This window comes from Rana temporaria, chromosome 9 (assembly GCF_905171775.1).
Source record: "Rana temporaria chromosome 9, aRanTem1.1, whole genome shotgun sequence".
Classification (NCBI taxonomy): Eukaryota; Metazoa; Chordata; class Amphibia; order Anura; family Ranidae; genus Rana; species Rana temporaria.
This window is the reverse complement of record NC_053497.1, coordinates 148,544,459-148,569,671: the sequence shown is the minus strand read 5'-3', so window position 1 is coordinate 148,569,671 and position 25,213 is coordinate 148,544,459. Positions and strand designations below refer to the sequence as shown.

The 25,213-nt window shown below is 43.2% G+C and overlaps 1 protein-coding gene across 2 annotated transcripts in view; it reads left to right on the top strand.

The window, feature by feature from the left end:
• Nucleotides 1-25,213, top strand: part of COL27A1 (collagen type XXVII alpha 1 chain) — a 540,002-nt gene that overhangs the window by 184,939 nt on the left and 329,850 nt on the right. For both annotated transcript variants that reach the window (XM_040324820.1, XM_040324819.1), the window contains exon 13: nucleotides 20,268-20,321. In XM_040324820.1, the coding sequence (XP_040180754.1) occupies nucleotides 20,268-20,321 (54 nt within the window). The remainder of the gene's footprint in view (nucleotides 1-20,267; nucleotides 20,322-25,213) is intronic.

The window sequence follows — 25,213 nt, the reverse complement described above, 5'->3', positions numbered from 1 at the left end:
TGGCAGCAAGTGAGTGACTCCAGGGAAAGGGGCAAGTGGCCTTCAGCAATCCTATGACAGGGATAGCTGACATGTCCCTTGAGGTAGGGTTTGAGGTTAGGGCCTTTTTAATGGAGTATATTTATTGCTACCATCTTTTTACGTTGAAATCCCCACACCAAGAGTCTTTAAATGCCAGAGCTTTCTGTAATCGGAAACGGATGTATGATTTCATGTTATATTAAAGTCGGAGGGAGGGAAGCAGCTTTGGAGACTTCAGGATTACAGTGCATCAGTCTATATTCAGTAGAAGGGTGCATTCTCGATTGCCAAACTACTATGTGGTTCAAGTTTGTGGTTGCTAGCAATGTGCCCTCTCTGGGTGATCGTTTTTGAAGACCCGGATTATTTTAAGAGCAGTAAATGGGTTAACAGACTCTACATTAGGGAATTGGATCATTGATGCTTTCATCTTTTATAAACACAATGTAAAGAAATGTTTTATTCTTACACCATTATGTTCACCTGGATCCAGCCAGCTGGCATTGTGTTTGCATTTCACGTACAAGACTGGAAGGTTGACTGGGTAATCACTTACCTCTGAGCCAACAGGAAAACGCAGGCCTATTTCTGGATCCTGATTGTATTGGCAGAGACTGATGAGAGGTTTGCCAGAAAGCTATTTCTTCAGCCTAGAAGGAAAGAGAGAGTTTAAGCAAAATCAGATGTTGCTGCATACATTGAGCTTGTCTTGTCGTGCAAGCTGGCCAGTTGTATATGGCACGTGCTGTCCAAGGGGGGCTCAGATCAGTACTTATGTCATGTTCTGCATGAGGCCCCCGTTTGTTAGCTTGTGGGTCATGTTATATCATAAAAAGCGTTGTCTCTGCGTGTATGGTTTTTTGTTAGTATTGCTCCTCTTAACTGCTATACGATATCTTAAATCCATTACAGTATGTAGTAATAATTCTAAGAAAAAAATCTCCACGCATATGCAACACCTGAAGGTGCTTTTGTATTTATACTTGGAGTTAAAGTGAAACACTAGGTCATTTAAAAAAATAACATTTTACTCTAGTAATTTGATTCCGTAACAGAAATTTTAACCACTTAAGACCCGGACCTTTAGGCAGCTAAAGTACCCGGGCAGGTTTTGCGATTCGGCACTGCGTCGCTTTAACAGACAATTGCGTAGTCGTGCGACGTGGCTCCCAAACAAAATTGGCGTCCTTTTTTTCCCACAAATAGAGCTTTCTTTTGGTGGTATTTGATCACCTCTGCGGTTTTTATTTTTTGCGCTAAAAAAAAAATAGAGCGACAATTTTGAAAAAAATTCAATATTTTTTACTTTTTGCTATAATAAATATCCCCCAAAAATATATAAAAAACCTTTTTTTTCCTCAGTTTAGGCCGATACGTATTCTTCTACCTATTTTTGGTAAAAAAAATTGCAATAATCGTTTATCGGTTGGTTTGCGCAAAATTTATAACGTTTACAAAATAGGGGATAGTTTTATTGCATTTTTATAAATTTTTTTTTTTTTACTACTAATGGCGGCGATCAGCAATTTTTTTTCGTGACTGCGACATTATGGCGGACACTTCGGACAATTTTGACACATTTTTGGGACCATTGTCATTTTCACAGCAAAAAATGCATTTAAAATGCATTGTTTACTTTGAAAATGACAATTGCAGTTTGGGAGTTAACCACAAGGGGGCGCTGAAGGGGTTATGTATGACCTAATATGTGTTTCTAACTGTTGGGGGGTGTGGCTGTAGGTGTGACGTCATCGATTGTGTATCCGTATAAAAGGGATCACACGATCGATGACGCCGCCACAGTAAAGAATGGGGAAGCTGTGTTTACACACAGCTCTTCAGCTCCGGGGATCGATCGCGGGACTCCAGCGGCGATTGGGTCCGCGGGTCCCGCGGTCGTGGAGCTTCGGACCGGGTTGCGGGCGTGCGCCCACGACCCACGGCTGGGCACATGTATGTCCTGTGCTAGTACCCAGCCGTGGGTCGTGGGCGCGCGCCCGCGACCCGGTCCGAAGCTGCCATTCTGCCAACGTAAATGTGCAGGAGGCGGACCTTAAGTGGTTAAAGTGGATTCCGAATCGTATATATTTTTTCCATGTTTGGTGCAGCATGCTAAATAATTGTTCAGCATTAAACTAATAGCATACTTCCCAATTTTTTGAGATGGGAATGAGGGACACCTACAAGCAAAAGTATGTAACCATAGGACACCCACCACAACCCCGTAAAGGAGAATGAACCCCCCAAAAAAATTAGATAAACCCACAAGTGCTTTTTTTTACTATTACTATTCATTTAATATTGGCTTTTCAAATGTACAAATGCAGCAATTTAGAATTTGGATGAAAAGTTTAGCACTGGGAAACACTTTTTGAAAGATAAATAGTGCATTTTATATACAACGATATAGATCAGACCAAAATGAGGGACAGAGGGACATTGCTCCAAATCAGGGATAGTTGGGAGCTATGTAATGGGTATTATGACCCCCTGACCATACCTTCTTCTGATTCACTCCCTAGAAGGATTGCACCATCTTTGTTCAGGCTTGATCCAGTACCACCATCTATCTTCTGAACTGTGATGCCAGCACAGAAATAACAGTCATGTAGATCCCAAAGTTTGTGAAGACCTTGACTGTGTTCACAAATTTCTGAAACAGATCAGACCCCTGCTGTAGCCTGTCACTATTGTAATTTGCTGCAAAGTTACAGTGCTGCAATCTGATTGAGACTGAAGAAATGCTTCTTTCTACCTACAGCAGTGCGTAAGGTGGTGGAGTCTCATGAGAAGAGCATTGCCCTTCTTACACCATATGCCCAGGGCCCCCTGGTAGAGTAAACAGAGTACCATCTGGTCTGCTGAACACCCACTTTAATAGGAGACTCTGGACTGGTCAGTGTGTAGGCTTCACCCTGCATGGTGGCAGGCTAAAGACTGGTCACTGGGACATCAGGCGGATACAGAGTAAACGGGTGGATGATTGGTCACAGGTTCTGCAGAACGATGCACCAACAGATGTCTGGTCCTAGGATCAGAAGACATACATGCAACCTGTGCATACAATGGATTCAGCTATAGGTGAGCAGCTGTGGAGCATGTACTGGAGACTAGTCAAAGTTCAAGCCAGGTTGGTAACAGGCAGGCAGATCAGTTACAAATAAAACAGCAGGTGCATAGTCTGAGTTCAAGCTTAAGTTGGTATCAGGCAAGCAGATCAGATACAGATGTGGCAAGCAAAAGCTTGGTCAATTTATAGGCTGGAGGCAGCAACAGGCAGATAAGCAGGAGCGGGTAAAGATAAGCACAGTCAGTATTGGATAGTCAATCAGGAAATCAATGCCAGAGTTTGCAGGTACTGCCGAAAAGTCATTACTAAGGTCATGCGGTTGTCTCATTTTAAATGATGCTTAGATATGCCATTTGTCATTCTGGCACTGCCTTCTTGGAAAAAAAAAAACTCTTTGACATTACCTCAGCTTATTCATAGTCATTTTATTGGAGCTGCAGGAAAGCTTTTCAATTGTAACTTAAAGTACAGTTTTTGTGTATTGTGATGTTTCAGACCTGTTAAGGCAGACCTGTAAAGATACCGAAAGGTATCTTGGGGGGAAAGCATATAGACAGCGTTTTTTGACCTCCTGAAAATACCAGTTCCCTGGGTCTCTTTATCTTCAATGCTTTGATACACTGACCCACAATAAGTATTGGTCACCATGAAGTCAAGAGGCCTGATATGCATACTTGTTCAGTATCTTAGAAAGTATTAAAGTTAATAGATGATTATGACAGCCAGGAAACTACCATGTTCAAAGAAGAAGGGACAAGATGCGCCAATCTAAGTGCAATAAGCCCAAATTTAATGAAGGATATAAATAAAATAAGTATACATATAAAATGCCTACTCACAAACAGAAGTAGACAGTAGGCATAGAACCGGAATGGAGGGATGCAGATAATCGGTGGTCAGATGCGTGCCTGGAGTCATTCGGTGGTCTCAACTAGCGGGTGTCCAAATCGCGGGCAGCAGCAGACTGATGATGTTCAATGTCCAGGGATAGGAACACGGAGATCCGTGGCCTTTCTGGTGGAGATCCGTGGCCTTTCTGGTGTTCCTATCCCTGGACATTGAACATCATCAGTCTGCTGCTGCCCGCAATTTGGACACCCGCTAGTTGAGACCACCGAATGACTCCAGGCACGCATCTGACCACCGATTATCTGCATCCCTCCATTCCGGTTCTATGCCTACTGTCTACTTCTGTTTGTGAGTAGGCATTTTATATGTATACTTATTTTATTTATATCCTTCATTAAATTTGGGCTTATTGCACTTAGATTGGCGCATCTTGTCCCTTCTTCTTTGAATCTTTCAGAGCATCGCTTCTGCTTTAGGTGCTGCCGCCAAGTGTCCCTCACAGCCAGTTATATTACTTTAATCCAGGACTTTCATGGACATTATTTTTGGACTTTTTTATTAGACTTTCATATACCTCAGCCCACTGTGTTTGCTCTATTGGATCATGCGCCACATATCCTCTCTTTTCTTGCAGGAAACTACCATGTGCAGAGAAAAAAGTCAGCGATGACTGATCTGTTTTACTGGTACTGGTTTCCAATATACCAAGTAAACCTGTCATTAGTGAAATATGGTGGCACCCATTGCTGATGACCGGTTTCAGTAAAAACATTGCTGGTATAAAAATTTCAATTTTAACATTTCTTCACAATTCCCTGCATGGCACAGTTGAGATTAAGGGCAGTAGTGTGTGAGCAGCCAGCCAGTCAAGCTCTATGTATTTGCACAGTGGTGCCAGTCCACCCTGTTTTCAGGCATTGGGAGCTAAAGAGGGTGTTCTAAAGTTCATCTCCAGGCTCATCTTGATCCATTGGCTCATGTCCTGTTCTGTGTGACATCCAGGAGGCAGGTTTAGCAGGGAGCTAGGTGAGCCGAAGGGCTTTCAATTCAAATTTGCATTCTCCCACTAATAGTATCACATTCAGGCAGTGCTGATGTTAGTGGGCATTAAGGAGATTTACTATCCAGTGCACAGAGCACAGACAGGGGTGACTGGTCATGGTTACAGGAACGTACTTTTCTCAGAGATGGGCTTTAAGCAGCATACAAAGAAAAGGTGATCACAGCTCATCAGTGTAATCATATTAAAGAAGTAGAAGAGTCTCTCATGCTCCATCAGAAAACAATGTTATCTCCTTTTTGCCAGTTTAGATTGGCATGAGCGAATCACAAGAGAAGCTAAATTGCAGTTTGGTATTATGTACATATTTCAGCTGTGTGTTAAACTATTGGAGTTCTGCTCAAATGTGTTGTCGCCAGCTGGAAGAGACAGTGTTAATGATGCATAGTTCATTAAGTAATATATATAGTTTGTTGTCCTGCCAAGTTAACAATGTGTTTTTTTCTCTCGTCTTCTCAAACTAGTCACTTTGTGCTATTCAAAGTTGCATTACATTGTGTTCCCATCTCATTAGACAGTATTCCCTCCTGGTGGATTAATCACCCACAGAAGTCGGTATTGTTCTAACCTTCCAAAAGCACAAAAGGGGCATGACCAGCAAAATCTGTCTGTTTTGATTGGCTGACCCAGGCCGCCGCCGCCCTGCCCCCGTAGCTATAGTAGCAGCGTGCAACAGTTTTTAGAAAACAATCTGAAATCTGGAGGTGTCATATTGCCACGGCCTCATGTGTTCCAATTAAAAATGAGGTCACCAGGCTGTGAAGTGACATCACCAGGATTTACTGTAAAACTACTATTCCTGCAAGACCACTGCTTGGATTTGGGTCTGCGTGGGAAGCTTGTTCGCAACCTCTTATGAAATCTGACGAGTCAGTTGACAAAATAAGTTCCTTGAGCCAGTCAGAAAGGTCATGTAGGTTAAAATAAATAACTTATCTCGGTTAAACTTTGTTTACCAGAGGATACCAGGAAAATGTATTCATTGGATGAAAAGTTGTATGGTACACAAATAATTTAGTGATTAGTATTGGCAAATATCTGGGATCTTTAAACAAATGTGTAATTTAGTTCAATCTTGTTTTATTAGGAGACCAAGAATAACGGATATGGGGGTTGATTTATCAAAGCTGGAGAGTGCAAAGTCTGGTGCAGCTGTGCATGGTAGCCAATCGGCTTCTAACTTCAGCTTGTTCATGTAAGCTTTGACAATAAAACCTGGAAGCTGATTGGCTACCAGGCACAGCTGCACCAGATTTTGCACTCCAGATTTAGTAAATGAACCCCACAGTGTATGTAACTAAATAATACACGATTCTTTGGTATAAAATTACAAAGGCAAGAAATCCACAGAAAACAAATTGGCAATTTTTCGAGAATCATTATAGTTACTAGGCATAATATATGCAATAGTATAAACGTATGAAGAACAATCACAAGCAGCAATCTCACAGGTGGAATCAAAATACTTTGTTGCCTAATAAGGCATTGTGTACTGTGGCATAAAAAAAATGTAAGTCATGCAGGTCACATATTGTGCCATGTCACAAGGAGCATTATTCAGCTAATGCTCTAAAAGCAGAGAAGGGTTTTGTAAAACCTAAAGGGTTGGATTAGAAAAGGATAGAGTAGGGTCAGATTGAGAGGGGTAGAAAAAAGATATTCCATCTAGGCCAAGGTGTGGTGGCAACAAGTTCGCCCTCTGTCAATGTTGCAAACCCTGTAGAGTACCAGAACGTGGACCAAGAACTCCACGTAAGGGAGAATTGTCCCTCCTTATCATTTTCCTGAGCCAACAGACATTCCAGGTCTATGATGCAATCCACCTCAATAGCCCAGTCACCAAAGGATGGCATGCTTGTCGACTTCCAGTGACGGGGATCACTGTCCATGCCGCAGCAATAAAGTGTCACAACACATTTTTTAACTGATTTTAGAGTGCCGGGGATTATAAATGGGAGAGCTACCGCCGGTGAGGTTTGGAGAGATGTCGCCATCAGTTTGCAATACAGATCAAATATTTTTTGCCAAAATTGCCGTATAGGAGGGCACTCCCACCAGATGTGGAGTAAAGTGCTTGTTGAGGATAAGCATCTCCAACACTCGTCCGATAGGGACTGGTTGAAGTGTTTTATATTTACAGGGCATCCGTACCATCTGGTGACTAGTTTAAACCCACTCTCCTGAGATGTGGTTGCTAGAGAGAGCTTGTGTGTCAGAAGGAAGCATTTTTGCCAGTCCCAATGTCCCAATTCGGATTCCCGACAGTGTGTACAGTGGGAGGTCGGGGGAGGATGTGTGGAGTAATATCAAGTAAATTTGTGAGACTACATGGGACGGAGGGTCGGCCTGTAGTAGCATATGTTCAAATCCCGTCTTTTCAGATAGAATATCCGCTAGGGAGGGAAAGCTACGGACATATTAAAGGGCTTGTCACCTCTGGAACCAATGCATTGGGTAGTGAGGGATTGCTCGAGGTGAGGCATTTGTCATCCAAGATGGGTCCGCGCAAAGAACTTGGGCAAGTCTCCTACAGTCCTCCCTATGCCAAGGTTCAAACTCCAACTTACTCACGGCTGGTAGAACAAATGTGTAATTAATATGCAATTCCAGCCAAAACTCACAGTTTTGAAGAAAAAAAGAGTGAAGAAAAGTTAGTGCCTGTGTCAGACTTTGGGGCTCATTCACACCAGCCTCTGTGTCGATTGCATGGCCACTGGTTTGTAGTGGGAGGAAACCGTGTTGATACATCACGCTGTTTGCTTTTTCATTAAGTTCTTTTCACACAGCAACATTGCAGATGCAGTTGTTTGCATTGCAACCTGTTCCATGGAAAAAAAAAAGTATTGCAGGTAGTGCACACAGAACAGAGCTCATATGAAACAAGTCTTTTTGCCAAATCTGCCCAGCACAGTTCCAGGGCATCTAGTGTGAACAACCCTAATCCACTTTCTGTGCCTCAGTTGGGGTGGTTTTCACTCACTTTTACCTACGTCCCATGCGCAGCTTCCTGGCTGATGAATACAAATGTTCCTCCAGTATTTTTTAATAACATACTGCATTCATCGTGCCATACATTTTTGACCAAATTTCCTGTGCCTTTGTAGCTCACAGATCCCCAAAACTTTAGCGATCCACCTACATGTTTCACAGTAGGAATGGTGTACCTTTCATCATAGGCCTTGTTGACTCCTCTCCAAATGTAGCGTTTATGGTTGTGGCCAAAAAGCTCCATTTTGGTCACATCACTCCAAATGACTTTGTGCCAGAAGGTTTGAGGCTTGTCACTGTGCTGTTTGGCATATTGTATGCGGGATACTTTGTGGCATTTGCGTAGTAATGGCTTTCTTCTGGTGACTCGACCATGCAGCCCATCTTTCTTCAAGTGCCTCCTTATCGTGCATCTTGAAAAAGCCACACCACATGTTTTCAGAGAGTCCTGTATCTCACCTGAAGTTATTTGTGGGAATAAACCCAAAAGGGGCATAAGTACCCCCCGGTACAACGGGTACGTATGCCCTTTTTGTGTTTATTTCTACTTATTTGGGATGGTGGCAACACTTGAAGGAAAACACTTTGTGCTCTTTCTTCTTTGTGGTTCATTACTTATATTTGAAGTTATTTGTGGGTTTTTCTTTGTATCTCGCACAATTTTCCTGGCAGTTGTGGCTAAAATATTAGTTGGTCTATCTGACCGTGGTTTGGTTTCAACAGAACCCCTCATTTTCCATTTCTTGATTTAGAGTTTGAACACTTGTGTGCATGTTTTTAGGCCAAAATCACCAGGGTATGTAAACTTTTGAACAGGATCATTTAGGTAGTTTCCGTTGTGATTTATGATTTAAAAAAAGTAAACACAGTTGATAATAAATGGCTTCAGCCAAACACTAACCATGAGTGAGAAATGTTTTTGTGTTATTCATATTCTCTGATAAATGTCCAGGAAATCATAAATTCTGCCAGGGTATGTATATCTAAACTCTGATGCTTAGATATGGTGATTGCATCAGTTTTTTCTTTTTTTCAGGCCTTTTCCATTTATTTTCTCCTGGTGATCCTTTTCTAGGGAGACCAGTGCTCATGTACTGTACATATCTATAGAGAAGGAATGTTGCACCCTAGTACAGGAAGTGTGTTAGGACTACAGAATACCTCCCCTCCCCTCTCATCTTTACATGGAGTTCTGTAGATGAAGACTGCAGAAGCAGAGAGAACATGAAGCTAACTTACTAGATTTATGCCAGGATCAACAAAATTTAAATTTTTATGCTTGGGTTTAGATATGCTTTAAAAAAGAGAAGGTCAAAACTCAGGTTTAGAGACCATGAACATGCAGGTTCATATGAGGAATAATTGAGACTGAGAACTCGTTCACACGACCGAGGAACTCGTCGTAAATGAAACATTGTTTTCCTCGACGAGTTCCTTGTTAGGCTTGTTGAGAAACTTGACAAGCTTTCTTTGCGTACACACTGTCAAGACCAAATCTCGTCGTTCTCAAACGCGGTGACGTACAACACATACGACGGCAGGGGAAGTTCGATTCCACTGGCACAACCCTTGGGGCTGCTTTTGCTAATCATGTTACTGCGTGTTAAGTATAAGTTTGGTAGGAGACGATTTGCACTTTTCAGTTTGTTACAGCGTGACAAATGTGCTATCTCCATTACAAACGCTACTTTTGCCGTCTCATACTTTATTCTGAGCATGCGCGGGTTTCTAAGCATACACACGAACGTGTTTCTCGTCGAAAACCAGCCCGACGAGGAACGCGACGAGGAAATTGAGACTCCCGACGAGGAAAAAGAGAACTTGTTCTCTTTTTTTCTCGTCAAGTTTCTCGACAGTTTTCTCAATGAAAAACATACACACGACCGTTTTCCTCAGCAAAAAAGCTCTGCCACCAAGTTTCTTGATGGATTCTGTCGAGGAAAACGGTCATGTGTATGAGGCCTGAAGCTATTGTAAAATAAGGTGCCTATCGGACACATCTGACTTATTTGTTTTCCAGGGTATAAAGATGGAGTTTCACTTTGTACTTGTTAAAATATATCTAACGCCATATTTTTTGGAGCTTTGAATGGAGTAATGCCGCGTACGCGTTTTTTGTGATGAAATAAAACGAAGTTTTTCTAACTTCATCATAAAAACCGGCGTTGCCCACACACCATCGTTTTCTGAAAATGATATAGCAAAGCGCGGTTACGTACCAAATGTATGACGGCACTCTGTACCATTCAAGCTCCCATCTCATAACTTGCTTCTGAGCATGCGCAGGTTTAAAACGTAGTTTAAAACATAGTTTTAGCCCACACACGATAATTTTTTATGACACAAACGACATTTTAAAAAACGACATAAAAAATTGAAGCATGTTCGCATTTTTATTTGGTCATTTTTTTAAGACAAAAAACGATGTGAAGCCCACACACGATCATTTTAAATGACGTTTTTAAAAACATTGTTTTATTTCATCACAAAAACGACCGTGTGTACGTGGCATAAGAATGAGGGGAAATCTTCGAACGGGTACACCAGTGTCAGTGACAACTGTCTAAAAGGGTTTCCTCACATTTCCATCATGTCTTAATATAATATCAGTTTACAGTTCCGTATTATACATGAAATATGTATGTTGATGATTTTAAAACTCTGCAAATGTAGTCCAAATATGCCTGTAATGAAAAAATAAATCTTTTTTTTTTTGGGGGGCTCTCTGTTATTACTAATCTCAGGGTCGCCTCTTTTGCAATGCACCCCTCTACACAAACAAAGAGTTTCTTGTGTGTATTTCATACAGCCCATGTGCATCTGCATTACAAGTCAGCAAATGGTCTTCCAAGACACTCGAAGAGAGAGAGAGTGTGAGGGGCCAGGAAAAGCTGCTCTGTTTGGCTGGATCCCATTTTTTCCATCTGTCTGTTCTGCACTGTTTAAGCCAGTCTGGGTAATGAGGTCTGACCCAGAGGTACCAGTACCCCTGATCTCTCGATATGCCCTCAATATGTCTTTATTGTTAGTGGTTGACATCAGTAATACTACAGTATGCTGGATGTAGATAGAGTATGCTCTGCTGTTGCTACATTGCCAGGTACTGCAAGAAAGGGAAGTTTGGCAATTGCATCCAGATTCCTTCAATTCCTTACTAACTTCCAGTAGAGAAATTACTTTTAGGACTTTTCTTGTTACTTTGGAATTCAGGACCACTAGCTACCATCACCGTCATTAACCCCTGTACATAATCAAACATTCCTCCTCTGTGATGAATTGTGGGCAAAACAGAACAGGAGTGATCTAACGGTTCCTTTTTGAGAGATTGAGCCAACAGAGTTGGCCAAGGATAGGTTCACAAGGTTGTCCAAGCTCCGGCAAATAAAATTGGGGCCATCTGCAACAATAGGGGTTAAGGATGGGTAGCAGTAGAGACAGAAAGGGTTAAGGCCGCAAACACAAAGCGGTAATCTGGGCACAACAGGGTGGGCAGCAGTATGGTAAAGCAAGAGTGAAGTCCAGCACACAGGGCAATGATCTAGGCACAACAGGGCATGCAGTGTATCGGACAGCAAGGGTTAGATGACTCACCAGTCAACAGCAGCCTCAGCCGAGGGGATCCAGGTAGGGTGGCAAAGAGAGGGATCCAGAGGGCAGAGTTCCCTTCACAAGCAGTGTGCGGGTCCTGGGGGGGGGGGGCTGTGTGTCCTGGCCACAGCTTCAGGAACGCACAACCAGCAGTCGCAAAATGGGTAAAGAGACTGCCTGGACTCTGCTCCGGTATTTAACTCCAGAGCTGGTATGCAATCTTTGTATCCAGACAACCTGATGGTGTCAGTTGCCCTGGCAACTAGTTCCGCCCCCTTCAGCTGTGGCCACACACAGGAGCACAGCCTTGGTCTCTAGTGGACAGGAACAGCGGGGTCACAGTGTGCTTGATAAGACAGTTTGGGGGCCCGCAGGCAACTGGCATATAGCCTGCATGTGATAAATCCACATGCAGGTATAGAGGGGCGGCAGCCTGGCGCTCGGCTGGGAAACGGGATAGAGTCCACAACAGCTCCCTGCCACCCAGCACAGACATAGTATGTTCTGCATGCAGGCGTTGGGGCACAGAATGGTGGCAAGCTGGCCATGTTGGGATGGTGGGGGGCTGTGCTGCTGAAAAGAGGAATAATTGGGATGAGCAGTGTGACCGTGGCAGCTACCATTCCAACTTTTGCAGATTCCAGATTTGAGTCTATTGTCCTGTTGTGATTTTCCATTATTAAGTTTTAGGGCTCATTCTCACTTGGGCAGAGACCTGCATTTTTATGCATTAGAAAGGTTCTCCGTAAGGGCACACAAAAAACAGTTCTTTGACGTGTGCCCTCTTCACACATGAACAGAACCTTCAGAAGAGCTGCAGTGCAGAGATAATCAACGTGTCTGCATTTTTTCCATCCCGCACCACAGACCACCTGCTGTTCCCTTTCTTACCTGCGTGACATTTCAATAACATAAAAAAAGTAAACTGTGCTCTGTGCTTTAAAAGGAGTTGGGCACCACCGAAAAGACAGACACCTCCTGCAGCAATTTACCATGAAAGAAGTGTGAACCCGGCCCATTGTCATTTGTATCCAGGTTCACCTCTCTTCCAACTCTAGTAAGGCCTCTTTCACATATGTGAATTACAGCTGATGGAAATAATCCAGCAGATTTGAGTTGCATAGAATATATTTTGTTTTTACCATGTATGTTTCTAATGTAGGTGTCTGCAAGGGCACCCGGTACCGTGTTTTTTTTTTTCTGTGCAGACCAAGGCATACATGTTGCATTTTTTAGCAAAAAAAAAAGGCAGGACACTATTGTGTCGTTTTGTGATCATGGTACATGGGAAAACAATTGCATTTTTTGTTCTCTTGCAGAGACCTGTGTATCCTGAGTAGAGATGAGCTTGGGTGTCCTTCGATCTTTTCTGCAGCCGAACTTGCACTGTTCTTTTACTCCAGTGAGTGGCAGGCGGGGTCATTACCTACCTGCAGCTTGTCTCTTTGTTTATTTAAGTTGTGAGGCCACAGCTCATTGGAGTAAAAAAAAGCACCCCAGTTTGGAGTTCAGCTAGAGATGAGTTTGGAGAACACCTAAGCTCCTCTCTAATCCAAAGGTTTCCTATATACTACCTATTATAAAAAGAAGTATCATTAGTGGCATTTGTTTCCTTTCACATCCCTGACTTAGAAAAAGCAGTTAATTGTAGAATTGGCAGGTTACCGACGTGCAAAGAGATTGCAAGGCCTTTATTTATCACTTGAAATTAAGAGTAGTAAACCTACAAGTTTGTTTTGAGGAGGAAATGTAATGGACCAGAGCTCAGAGATGCAAAGGGAGGATATAAACACTCCTTGAAGCTGGCGTCCCTTCGGGAATTGATTTCAGCGTTAATAAGCTATACTGTGAACTGCTCTGCCTTTGTCTGCCCAATGTCCAAGTGACTCTTATACTATATATCCATGTTGCTGATACCTTGGGTTCCTCCACCTCCACTGCTGCAATTGGCAGTGTAGTGCCTGCACTGCACATGTTGACCAAGAATACCATAAACCAAGCAAAGGACCAATTTACTGTCCTGTGGGTATTGGGAGTAGAAAAGGACATCAATGTGAATAAACGAGGCCCCATCTTTGGTGTCAGTGTGAAGACATGTGCCCCTTCTTTAGTATCATTGGGAGGAATTCATTGGTGTCAGTGGGGGAATTATGTCCCATTGTGTGTATTAGTGGATGAAAATCATGCTCAAAGGTCTGGATAAGAGCATGCAAAGGGCTGCATCTGTCCCCCGGGCTGCAAATTTGAGACCACTGCCATAAACCCTGACTCCTTCCATCACTGTGGGTTTTGAATCTCAAGATGGCCTACAAAAGCAGTTCTTGAAAATGGCTCCAGACCTTGTAGAAGGCTCCTGTGACAGACTCACCCGGGACATCCCCAAACCATCTTATGTCTAAAATCATCCTATGTCCACTAGGGGCATAGGATGACTGAGAAATTATATCTTGGACTACCTGAGATCGGAGTATTATGTAATTACTATCCACAATATATTCCAGAACTATTAACTGGTTGTTGATTCTGAACTCAACGGGTTAATTGTAAGAGTGACTCATTCATAATGTTATATGCTAATGCCGTCACCTCCAGCCATCTCTCTGTTCTCTGTGCTAATTGACCCTGCTATTGTGTGAAGATGTCCTGTGTTTACACTTATGATAATGTGTATTGTATAGCAGGTGAGAGGAGATGGGACGTCTACCTTAAAAGGTCATATCTATGAGTCGCCTAGTCTGGGTAAATGATTAGTTAATTAGCTCATGTTAATTTATGTTCTGGTTACCTCCTCTTTAAACTGTATATAAGGTTGCATTCTTGGTTCTAATAAACACTCCATGTTTAGCACACAAACAAGTCTTGTCTCGTTGTGTGCTTGTGAGCAGCTGGAATATCTGATATCTATATCCAGACTGATAGGAAGCGGTATATGACGGAAGCACTCAAGCGGAGTGTGGGACGTTCTGTTACAGCCCCCACTCCTGTTTAGTGATGGCTGTTTTAGTTTGACAGCTGTCCTCTCTCATGAAAGGTAAAGTGACGAGCGCAATGAATATGACTAAGTAATCAAAGTGTTAATCAGTGAACATTGATAATAAACTAAAATTGAAACAAAGTGCTAAAAAACATTAAAAACATCAATAATGAATAAAAACGTTCAGCCAGCAAGTGGCCAGTGAAAAAAAAAAAAAAAAAAAAGTATGCACAAAAATAGCTGCAAAAGTCAGCAGGCAAACATAAATATGAAGCCTAAATCAGTCCTGGAATAATAGGCTAACAATACAGCCTTTATACGTGCATAAAAGTGTAGGAAGTTCCATAAAGACAAAAATAAATATAAACTTCTCCAATAGTGATAAACAAATGTTTAAAATCTTCTCATGTGGATCTTCAAATAATGTGGGCTCACAATGCGCTTACCTTCCCAAGGTAGTAATCAAGCCTTGATTAAATGGATATCCACAAGGGGTGTTGTTGAATCTGCAACTAGCTGTGGATGTCCAGGGAGTCCTGTATAATCCAATGTTTGTAGGCTCCAGATTTCTATTTGGCAGCGGTGGTGCTCAGCATGGGGAAATAAAAAAGGTAGCTTCCCATAGTGTAGTAAACCAAGGCTAATTTATTGGTAAAAACGCTAACAAGTGCATTTTAAAAGATCAAAGAAAACGAAACTAAGAAACAGCTGATGACAGCTTACTGATGTATTGCTTCAAAAATCAGTCCGTCCCTTACATGTTACACCACGTCACGTGGCTTCATCATAGGTGCTGATGAAGCACCTCTGATGAAGCCACGTGACGTGGTGTAACATGTAAGGGACGGACTGATTTTTGAAGCAATACATCAGTAAGCTGTCATCAGCTGTTTCTTAGTTTCGTTTTCTTTGATCTTTTAAAATGCACTTGTTAGCGTTTTTACCAATAAATTAGCCTTGGTTTACTACACTATGGGAAGCTACCTTTTTTATTTCCCCATGCTGAGCACCACCGCTGCCAAATAGAAATCTGGAGCCTACAAACATTGGATTATACAGGACTCCCTGGACATCCACAGCTAGTTGCAGATTCAACAACACCCCTTGTGGATATCCATTTAATCAAGGCTTGATTACTACCTTGGGAAGGTAAGCGCATTGTGAGCCCACATTATTTGAAGATCCACATGAGAAGATTTTAAACATTTGTTTATCACTATTGGAGAAGTTTATATTTATTTTTGTCTTTATGGAACTTCCTACACTTTTATGCACGTATAAAGGCTGTATTGTTAGCCTATTATTCCAGGACTGATTTAGGCTTCATATTTATGTTTGCCTGCTGACTTTTGCAGCTATTTTTGTGCATACTTTTTTTTTTTTTTTTTTTTTCACTGGCCACTTGCTGGCTGAACGTTTTTATTCATTATTGATGTTTTTAATGTTTTTTAGCACTTTGTTTCAATTTTAGTTTATTATCAATGTTCACTGATTAACACTTTGATTACTTAGTCATATTCATTGCGCTCGTCACTTTACCTTTCACTATTTTATTGTATTTCTATTTGATATTTATACATTATTAGATTGAGCAGCATCATCACTTTTAGTTCATTACTATTATTTTACTTCACATCTTAAGCTTTACTAGGTAGGCGCAAGAGCACCCTCACTTTATCATGTGCTCTCTCATACTTTTTTCTTTTTAACCAGTTGTCCCTTTTGTCCAAATTGTGTCCTAGTATCCTCAAAGGAATAGCCCTTTTAGTAGTGGTACAGAGTTCACCCTCCTATGTTGATCCATCACTTTGTTGAGTGGGGGTTATTGGTGTCCCCAATGTACAGGTCTTTCCATTCCTCTGGGCTTCATTTTCCAAGTTACAGCACCTTGTTTGTTTTGGCTCTTTAGATGTACAAGCTTTTTCTCTGTGTACTGTTGGACTTGAAACACAGATGCAATGTTTATGAAAAATCCTTCTGTGTTTTTTGTTTTTTTTGACACTGCAGTATTCGATGGTCCCCTGTTTTTGCTTGGCCTTGTGAATGTTCTTTATTACTTTTGTCTCTGCTACACACACACTTGTAACAGAGTTATTAGTCTTAATGGATTGGCATTATTACAACCATTATGCACGCTTATGAGACAAGTTATCAAAGTACGGTCACGGTTTCTCCAGGAGAAAGGGATTTGGCACTGTTCAGGGTGTTTGAAAGCTTAAATTTAAGATACAGTAACGTAATACACACATTTCTCAGCTAATTCTGTATTATGCTATTATATTAAAGCAGACCTTGCAGTAAAATGCAAGCTGTCTGAACCCTCTCCCACTGTAAAAAACTACTAAATAGCATGTCCACAATATACATGTGCATGTAAATAGTCCATGGCATCTAGGCGAGACAAGATTCTGGTGATTACATAGCAGCAGTAATATCAAAAGACGACTCTCTTGCAATGGACTGGAGGATTGCTTTACATTTCCTAGGAATCTTCCCAAAAGGACAGCGGCGTCATGCCCAGCAATGTAGAAGAGGTGGATAAGGCCCCTGTCGCACGGGCACCTTCTGTTCTGATCAGCAGGGTATCTGTCTGCTGATCAGAGTAGAGCGGGTGGATGACAGGTCCATGTCTGTTTAGTTTATGCAGACCAGACACATAGTCTGCTCTGCTCCATGGGTGGCCCTCCTATCCACCCACATGGAGAACCAGGGCCGATCCTAGGGTCAAAGATGCCTGGGTACAGAAATATTTCTAGCACCCCCCCAAATGGGCGTGGTCATCTTAAAAACTCCTCCCCTTTACACATGTTTCTATGGCAACGACTCAAACACAGAGATGCTCCCCTAAGAAGTCTACATTACCCTGGGATCCTCCCATGATATTTAAACAATAAAGAAAATGCCAGAAGAGTGTACACTAATGAGACCTGGAGGGGAGTGTCTCTGATACACACAGAGAGGGCTTCTGTTAGAGGGTCTGTTTGAGCCCCCAGTCATACTACAGGAGATGGTCAGAGACTGCAGACATGGTACAGGAGATGGTCAGAGACTGGAGACATGATACAAGAGACGGTCAGAGACTGCAGACATAGTACAGGAGATGGTCAGAGACTGTAGATATAATACAGGAGACAGTCAGAGAGTGCAGACATATTACAGGAGATGGTCAGAGAGTGCAGACATATTACAGGAGATGGTCAGAGAGTGCAGACATATTACAGGAGATGGTCAGAGAGTGCAGACATATTACAGGAGATGGTCAGAGAGTGCAGACATATTACAGGAGATGGTCAGAGAGTGCAGACATATTACAGGAGATGGTCAGAGAAGGCAGACATATTACAGGAGATGGTCAGAGAGTGAAGACATATTACAGGAGACGGTCAGAGACTGCAGATATAATACAGGAGATGGTCAGAGACTGCAGACATAGCACAGGAGATGGTAAGAGACTGCAGACATAGCTCAGGAGATGGTCAGGGACTGTAGACATAGCTCAGGAGATGGTCAGAGACTGCAGACATAATACAGGAGATGGTCAGGGATGGCGCTAGGCTGTGTTGCTTTTCCTCTGGTGGCGCAGGGTAGCGGGGTTTTCTCTCTGGTGTTCTCTCAGCACTGTCCTCTCCCTCTGGAGTCCTGGGTGCACTTCCTACTGTCTCTCTCTCTCTCCCATTCAGCTAGGCATGCTGTGTGGGCTGCAGTTTCCATGTTACACTCGGGCTGCCAGTCCTCAGGACTACATGTCACACAATCCTCTTCTCTGCTACTTTTTTATTCTATGGGGGGAGAAACATAGTGGGAGGCTGTGCTGGCAGGGCTACTCACTAGTACAGCAACGCGAGGAGAGGGAGGCGGAAAGAAGAGCCCACGGCTGCAGTGGCGTCACAAGGGTTGGTGTCTCCCCCCCTCCACCAACTATAGTTGCCCCTCAGTACAGACCCCCCTCCACTTAGTATAGACCCCCCTGCCTCAGTACAGACCCCCCAGAACAAACATGCCCTCTTCATTAGTACAGACCCCCCAGGACAAACCACCCCCTCCATTAGTACAGACCCCCCATAAAACACCCCCCCATTAGTACAGAGCCCCCTCAGGACAAACCACCCCCCTCCATTAGTAGATACCCCCCTTCCATTTGTACAGACCCCCACAAACCACCCCTCCCATTAGTATAGAACCACCCCCCATTAGTACAGTCCCCCTCACAAACCACCCTCAATTAGTACAGACCCCCCCTCCATTAGTACAGACCCCCCTCCATTAGTACAGACACCACCACAAACCACCCCCTCCATTAGCAAAGACCCCCTTCATTAGTACAGACCCCCCTCAATACAAACCCCACCCGGGCGGCAGCTGGAGAGGAGAGGACAGTGTGCAGCCACGCTGCCCGGGTGGAGAAGATCGTGACAGAGGAGGAGAACAACAAATGACCAGCACTGCACGGCACAGACTGCCCTGCACCGCCCCCAACGACGTCACTGCGCGGGTCTCCCTCCGAACAGAGACAGCCGCTTCAATCTCCTCCTGAAAGGAGGATGGAGGGGGGACGGACTTGGACAGGAAATACAGCAGCGGCTGTGACAGGTGTTGTCAGAACACCGGCAGAGAGAGCGGCCTCTGGACACTGATAAGGAGGGGAGGAGGTAGGGGAGCACTCTGGCGCTTAAGCGCCCTCACCTCTGTGATGCCCGGGTGAACTGCACCCCACTCGCCTGCCTAGGATCGGCCCTGTGGAGAACACATGCCCTTCCATTTGTTTTTGGTGGACTGGATCAGAGTGCTGATTGTTACGACATCATGCAAGAAGGTATTTTTTAACTCATCTCACAGACAAATGTTTTTAATTTATTGTGTGCTCTGCTTTAAAGGGGAACATGTTGCTGAATTGCCCATATTGGCTTTGTGCACATCAAATACCTTTGCTGTCCCAGATATTACTATGTAAATGTAGCAGTGAAATAAGCACTGTGCTGTATATAACCTGTAAAGAGCAGAGCTGTGGGAGGACCCTGCAGGCTCTATTCACTACAGGGGGGGGGGGGGATACAAAACCAATCGCCCTGCACAAGGATAGAGCGCATTAGTGATCAGTCTTTATTACAGGAAGTTCCTGAAAAGAGACAACTTTTCACACTTTATTGCTGCACAGATCTGGAAGAAGTACACACAGCAGACCAAGATTCAAGTAAGAATACACATGCCTCTTGTATTTAGACAATATTCGCTTATCCCGGATTTACTTTTAAGAGCAAAAGGACTGTTAGTGTGTGAGAGGTGCCGAGTAAATCTTTGGTTTCTCCAAGCAATAACCTTTGCATGTCTTCATAGAAACACATGTATCTTGAAACTGTATTCATTGAGTATTACATCATCAGGCACTTTTTTGGACTAGACTTTGACATTGGAAATCATACAATAACCAAATTATAACATGTTGGACGATTTCTACACTTTTTGTTACAAACATTTTTCTAATTTTGATTTTGCAGATGGTATAAAACTTGTATTTATAAAGCCACATGCTGTGTGTCAGTTTTCCAAGTCATTTGGATGAGCTGAAAACATTCTAATGGTGTTCTGCCATTGGCTGCCTTTTGTGCTTCTTGCATGTTATCTTGTCCAGCTCTGCTCTTTGTGTAAATCTTTGTATTGTACTGGAACCTGTTGCTTGGCGTCTTTTTTAATATTTTTTTTTTTCTATTTTCTTTTAGGGATTCCCTGGCGATTTTGGGGAAAGGGGTCCCCCAGGACTTGATGGAAACCCTGTAAGTCGTTCATAATATAACACAATTACTATTGTTATGAACTGAAGTGTTTATTTTTTTACAGAAGGTTGTTAAATGGAATACAGAATTTTAGGAATGTTCTTGGTCACGCTTTACATGCGGAAAAAGCATAAAAAATATTACTGATCCGAAGATTGGTGTAAACAAATGGGCCCACTTTTCTAATTTGAGATCAACATGAATGTGTTTCAGATATTTGCCTTTCACTCTCCTTACATTAGAGGATCAGTCCATCAAAAACTGATACATTTGGTGTGGGCTTGTGCTTTTCAATTCTGGGACCAACATAAATGTATGTCACATAATTTCCTTTACCCTCATTACATGCTTGGTGACTGCAATGGGGCTGATTTACTAAAAACAATGTGCTGCGCCAGTTCATGGCTTAATTGGCACGCCGGATGAATCCTTAATTAGGCGCATGAACCAGCGCAGCACAATGCAATTAATATGTAAAGCCGCCGCCAAACTCCCTTTAGAAGTCTATGGGAGAAATCAAAAGTGTTAATTTTAAAGGTTAATATGCAAGTGTTTGTCCTAAAAAGTGTTTGGGGACGTGAGTCCTGCCCCAGGGGACATGTATCAATGCTTTTTTTATTTTTTAAAATGGCCGTTTTTTCGGGAGCAGTGAATTTAATAATGCTTAAAGTGCAACAATAAAAGTGGAAATATTCCTTTAAATTTTGTACCTAGGGGGGTGTAAAGTAAGCATGTGAAATGGTGCATGTTTCCCGTACTTAGAACTGTCCCTGCTCAAAATGACATTCTGAAGGAAAAAAAGTCTTTTAAAAAAACACTCGCGGCTATAATGAATTGTCGGCTCCCGGCAATTCATAGCAAATTCATTCATTAAAAAAAATAAAAAGCGTGGGGTCCCTCCAAATTCCATTACCAGGCCCTTCAGGTCTGGTATGGATTTTAAGGGGATCTCCATCCCCAAATGTAAAAAAAAAAATGGCGTGGAGTTCCCCCAAAAATCCACACCAGACCCCTAATCCGAGCACGTAACCTGGCCGGCCGCAGAAAAGAGGGGGGGATGAGAGAGCGCCCCCCCTCTCCTGAACCGTACCAGGCCACATGCCCTCAACATGGGGAGGGTGCTTTGGGGTCCCCCCCAACGCACCTTGTCCCCATGTTAATGGTGACAAGGGCCTCATCCCCACAACCCTGGCCGGTTGTTGTGGGGGGTCTGCGGGCGGGCAAAGGGGACCCCCAGTTCCCGGCCCCCCACCTGTGTAAAATGGTAATGGAGTACCTTGTATCTCTACCATTTCACCAAAAAAGGTGTAAAAAAGACAATAGCCGGTTTTTGACAATTCCTTTATTAATGTCTTCTTTCCGCGTTTGTTCTTCTTCTTCCATCTTCTTCTTTCCTGCTTTCATTTGGGTTTCTTCCTCCATCTTCTTCTTCCTCTGCTTCTTTCTTGGGTCTTCTCGTCCGCATCTTGCACCGGCTTCTTCTTCCCCATACGATCCGCTTCCAATTGAAGTTCCCGCCGTGTGACGCTCCTGTGACCCCACCCCCCTCTGACGCCACGGGGAAAGATAAGAAAGTCCCTGTGTGGTACATGTGCGTCAGAGGGGCGCGGGGTCACAGGAGCATCACACAGCAAGATGCGGACGAGAAGACCGAAGGAAGGAGAAGAAGATGGAGGAAGAAGCCGGTGCAAGATGCAGACGAGGAGACCCAAGAAAGAAGCAGAGGAAGAAGAAGATGGAGGAAGAAACCCGAATGAAAGCAGAAAAGAAGATGGAGGAAGAAGAAGTGCGGAAAGAAGACATTAATAAAGGAATTGTCAAAAACCGGCTATTGTCTTTTTTTGCACTTTTTTTGGTGAAATGGTAGAGGTACAATGTACCTCATTACCATTTCACACAGGGGGGAGCCGGGATCTGGGGGTCCCTTTTGTTAAAGGGGTCTTCCAGATTCCGATAAGCCCCCCGCCCCCAGACCCCAACAACCACCGGCCAGGGTTGTGGGGATGAGGCCCTTGTCCCCATCAACATGGGGACAAGGTGCTTTGGGGGGACCCCAAAGCACTCTCCCCATGTTGAGGGCATGTGACCTGGTACAGTTCAGGAGAGGGGGGGGGCGCTCTCTCGTTCCCCCCTTCTTTTCTGCAGCCGGCCAGGTTGCGTGCTCGGATAAGGGGTCTGTTGTTTATTTTTGGGGGAACTCCACGCCATTTTATTTTTTATTTAGGGTGGAGTTCCCCTTAAAATCCATACCAGACCTGAAGGGCCTGGTATGGATATTTGGGGGGAACCACACGTAATGGGGGCGCAATTCCCCCCTGCCCCAAAGCACACACTCCCCCATGTTGAGGGCATGCGGCCTGGTACGGCTCAGGAGGGGGGGCGCTCGCTCGTCCCCACCCCCATTCCTGTCTGGCCAGGCGGCGTGCTCGGATAAGGGTTTGGTATGGATCTTGGGGGAACCCCCACGCCGTTTTTTCGCCGTAGGTTTTGCCCCTTATGATCCAGACCAAACCTAAGGGCCTGATGTTCTCCTGGAGGGGAACTCACGCCGTTTTTTTTTTTTAATTTGGCGCTAAGTTCCCCTTCAAGGTCAGCGTAAGCTGAAAACGATTCGGGCATTCACGTGCGCCGCTTCAAGCCATGCAAAGACTACGCCGCTTGAAATTTACCAATATTTTGCTGGCGTAGTGAAGCGGCGTGCGTAAGTGGCCGAATTTGCCGCTCGCGCATGCGCAGTACGCAAATAAACCTCCCGGTTTATAAATAAACGTACTTGCCGGCGTAGCCGCTCGTTTTCACAAAAATCACTTTCACTTTTAATTCGGCCCGTAAAACTTAAACAAACACATGTCACTACACTTCCCCACATCACCCCACATCCCCCCCTAATAAACTCTTTCACAAACACCTTCATTTTACATTTGTAAATGCCGTGCGCCAGGTCCATAATAGCGCACCATGCGCCCCCTCCTAGGCGCACTAGGCATTATAGTAAATAAGGAAATGTGCTGCTTTAGCAGCGCATTCCTTTAGTAAATCTCAAAACGGCTGTTGCTCCAGCCTTTGCTCCATGAATCATGGAGCAAAGGCTTGGTAAATCAGCCCCAATGTGTTGCTCGCTGTTCTCTCATTCTGTAATTGCCTGCCCGTCTTTTCTGTTACAATCGTTTTTATTATTAACATTGTGTAGGTGGTTGCATAAAGAAGCCTGCCTGTCTTTTCTGATCCTTTAGCTTCAGTACAAGCATGCAAATTAGATTTCAGATTTTTTTTTTTTTTTTTCCTAAAGTGATCTGCAAAAGGATGTCCAGTCCAACCCACAGAATACTAAAACACACACAAATAGAAATCTCCATATACACAATCCTATACCCACAGTTGACCCAGAGGAAGACAAAAAACACAATAAAGCATGATCCAATTAACTCCAGTGAGGGAGGCAATCAGATATTCCCTGGATCAACTATAAGTTCTGGTTCATTGCATCAAAAGTATTGTGATTCAGTATGCCAACCACCCAACAAGCATTACTCCTACTTATGTAAGGGTAAGATGCATGTCACGGGAGGTGCCTGGTGACAGTGTAGTAAACTATATTGGTCCTGGGGTGTGGGTCCTTCTGTAAAATTATATTGGTACTGCAGTAATGATTTCAGATTACACCTCCAAAGGGTGCCTTATAAATGAAGAAAACGTCACTTTTAATACATTGCTTTTACCTAGTTTTCATTTACAAGTTGCAATAAAGAGTGTATATGGGTCTAGAGTTGCTCAATCTATGTATATAATGGTGCCAACATCTCAGGTAGAAGAAATACATATAAAAGATTAATGGACTTTCAAGGTACCAAAGAAAAGTGATAACGTACATATGATGTAATAAAAATGAACGCTTTTTATTTGAACAGTCATAAAACTGTACAAACTGAATAAAACTGTACAAAGTAGAGCCTGATACAACAAGACCTACATATAGTAAAACATCTTAAAAACTACACCGCCATGCTCCTGTTCTGCATGCTGACTAATATTCTAAGTGATAAGAAGCCCTACTTCTAAGGCCTCGTACACACGACTGAGGATCTCGTCGTAAATGAAACATCGTTTTCCTCGACAAGTTCCTTGTTGGGCTTGTCGAGAATCTTGACAAGCTTTCTTTGCGTAAACACTGTCAAGACAAAATCTCGTCGTTCTCAAACGCGGTGACGTTCAACACGTACAATGGCACTATAAAGGGGAAGTTCGATTCCACTGGCACAACCCATGGGGCTGCTTTTGCTAATCTCATGTTACTGCGTGTTAAGTAAAAGATTGGTAAGAGACGATTCGCGCTTTTCAGTCTGTTACAGCGTGACAAATGTGGTATCTCCATTACGAACGCTACTTTTTTTTTAATACAAACGTTTTTATTAAAAAAGTAATAGCATGAACAAGAGAAAGTGTCCAATGACATAAACACACTAACATAGGACATGTAACAATAAGAGATAACAGAGAACAGACCATTCCGGTCCACAAATGTGACACAAGCTACAAGTCCATTGGGAATCGTGTGGCGTCAGCGAGAGCTGAAACATCAGAGTCCAGGCAAAGGGCAGTAGCAGGCCTCGCCACAATATCACGACACGACTGATTAGAGCCAATGACAATTTAACGAAAAATAATGAAAAAAGGTAGAAAAGAACACACAAATAAAAATGGAGAAAAAACAAAACTAAACTAACATAAGCTAAAATAAATAAAAGAAAACTGCGCCATCCAGAAAGGAAAGCGTAACAGGTTACGGGAAAGCACCCAATAAGGTGTCAGCCTAAAAGTAATTTAGCGATATAGAACAAGGATGGAGTGGCCATACTAATGAACTAGTGAATAAAGAGACCAGGGCTTCCATT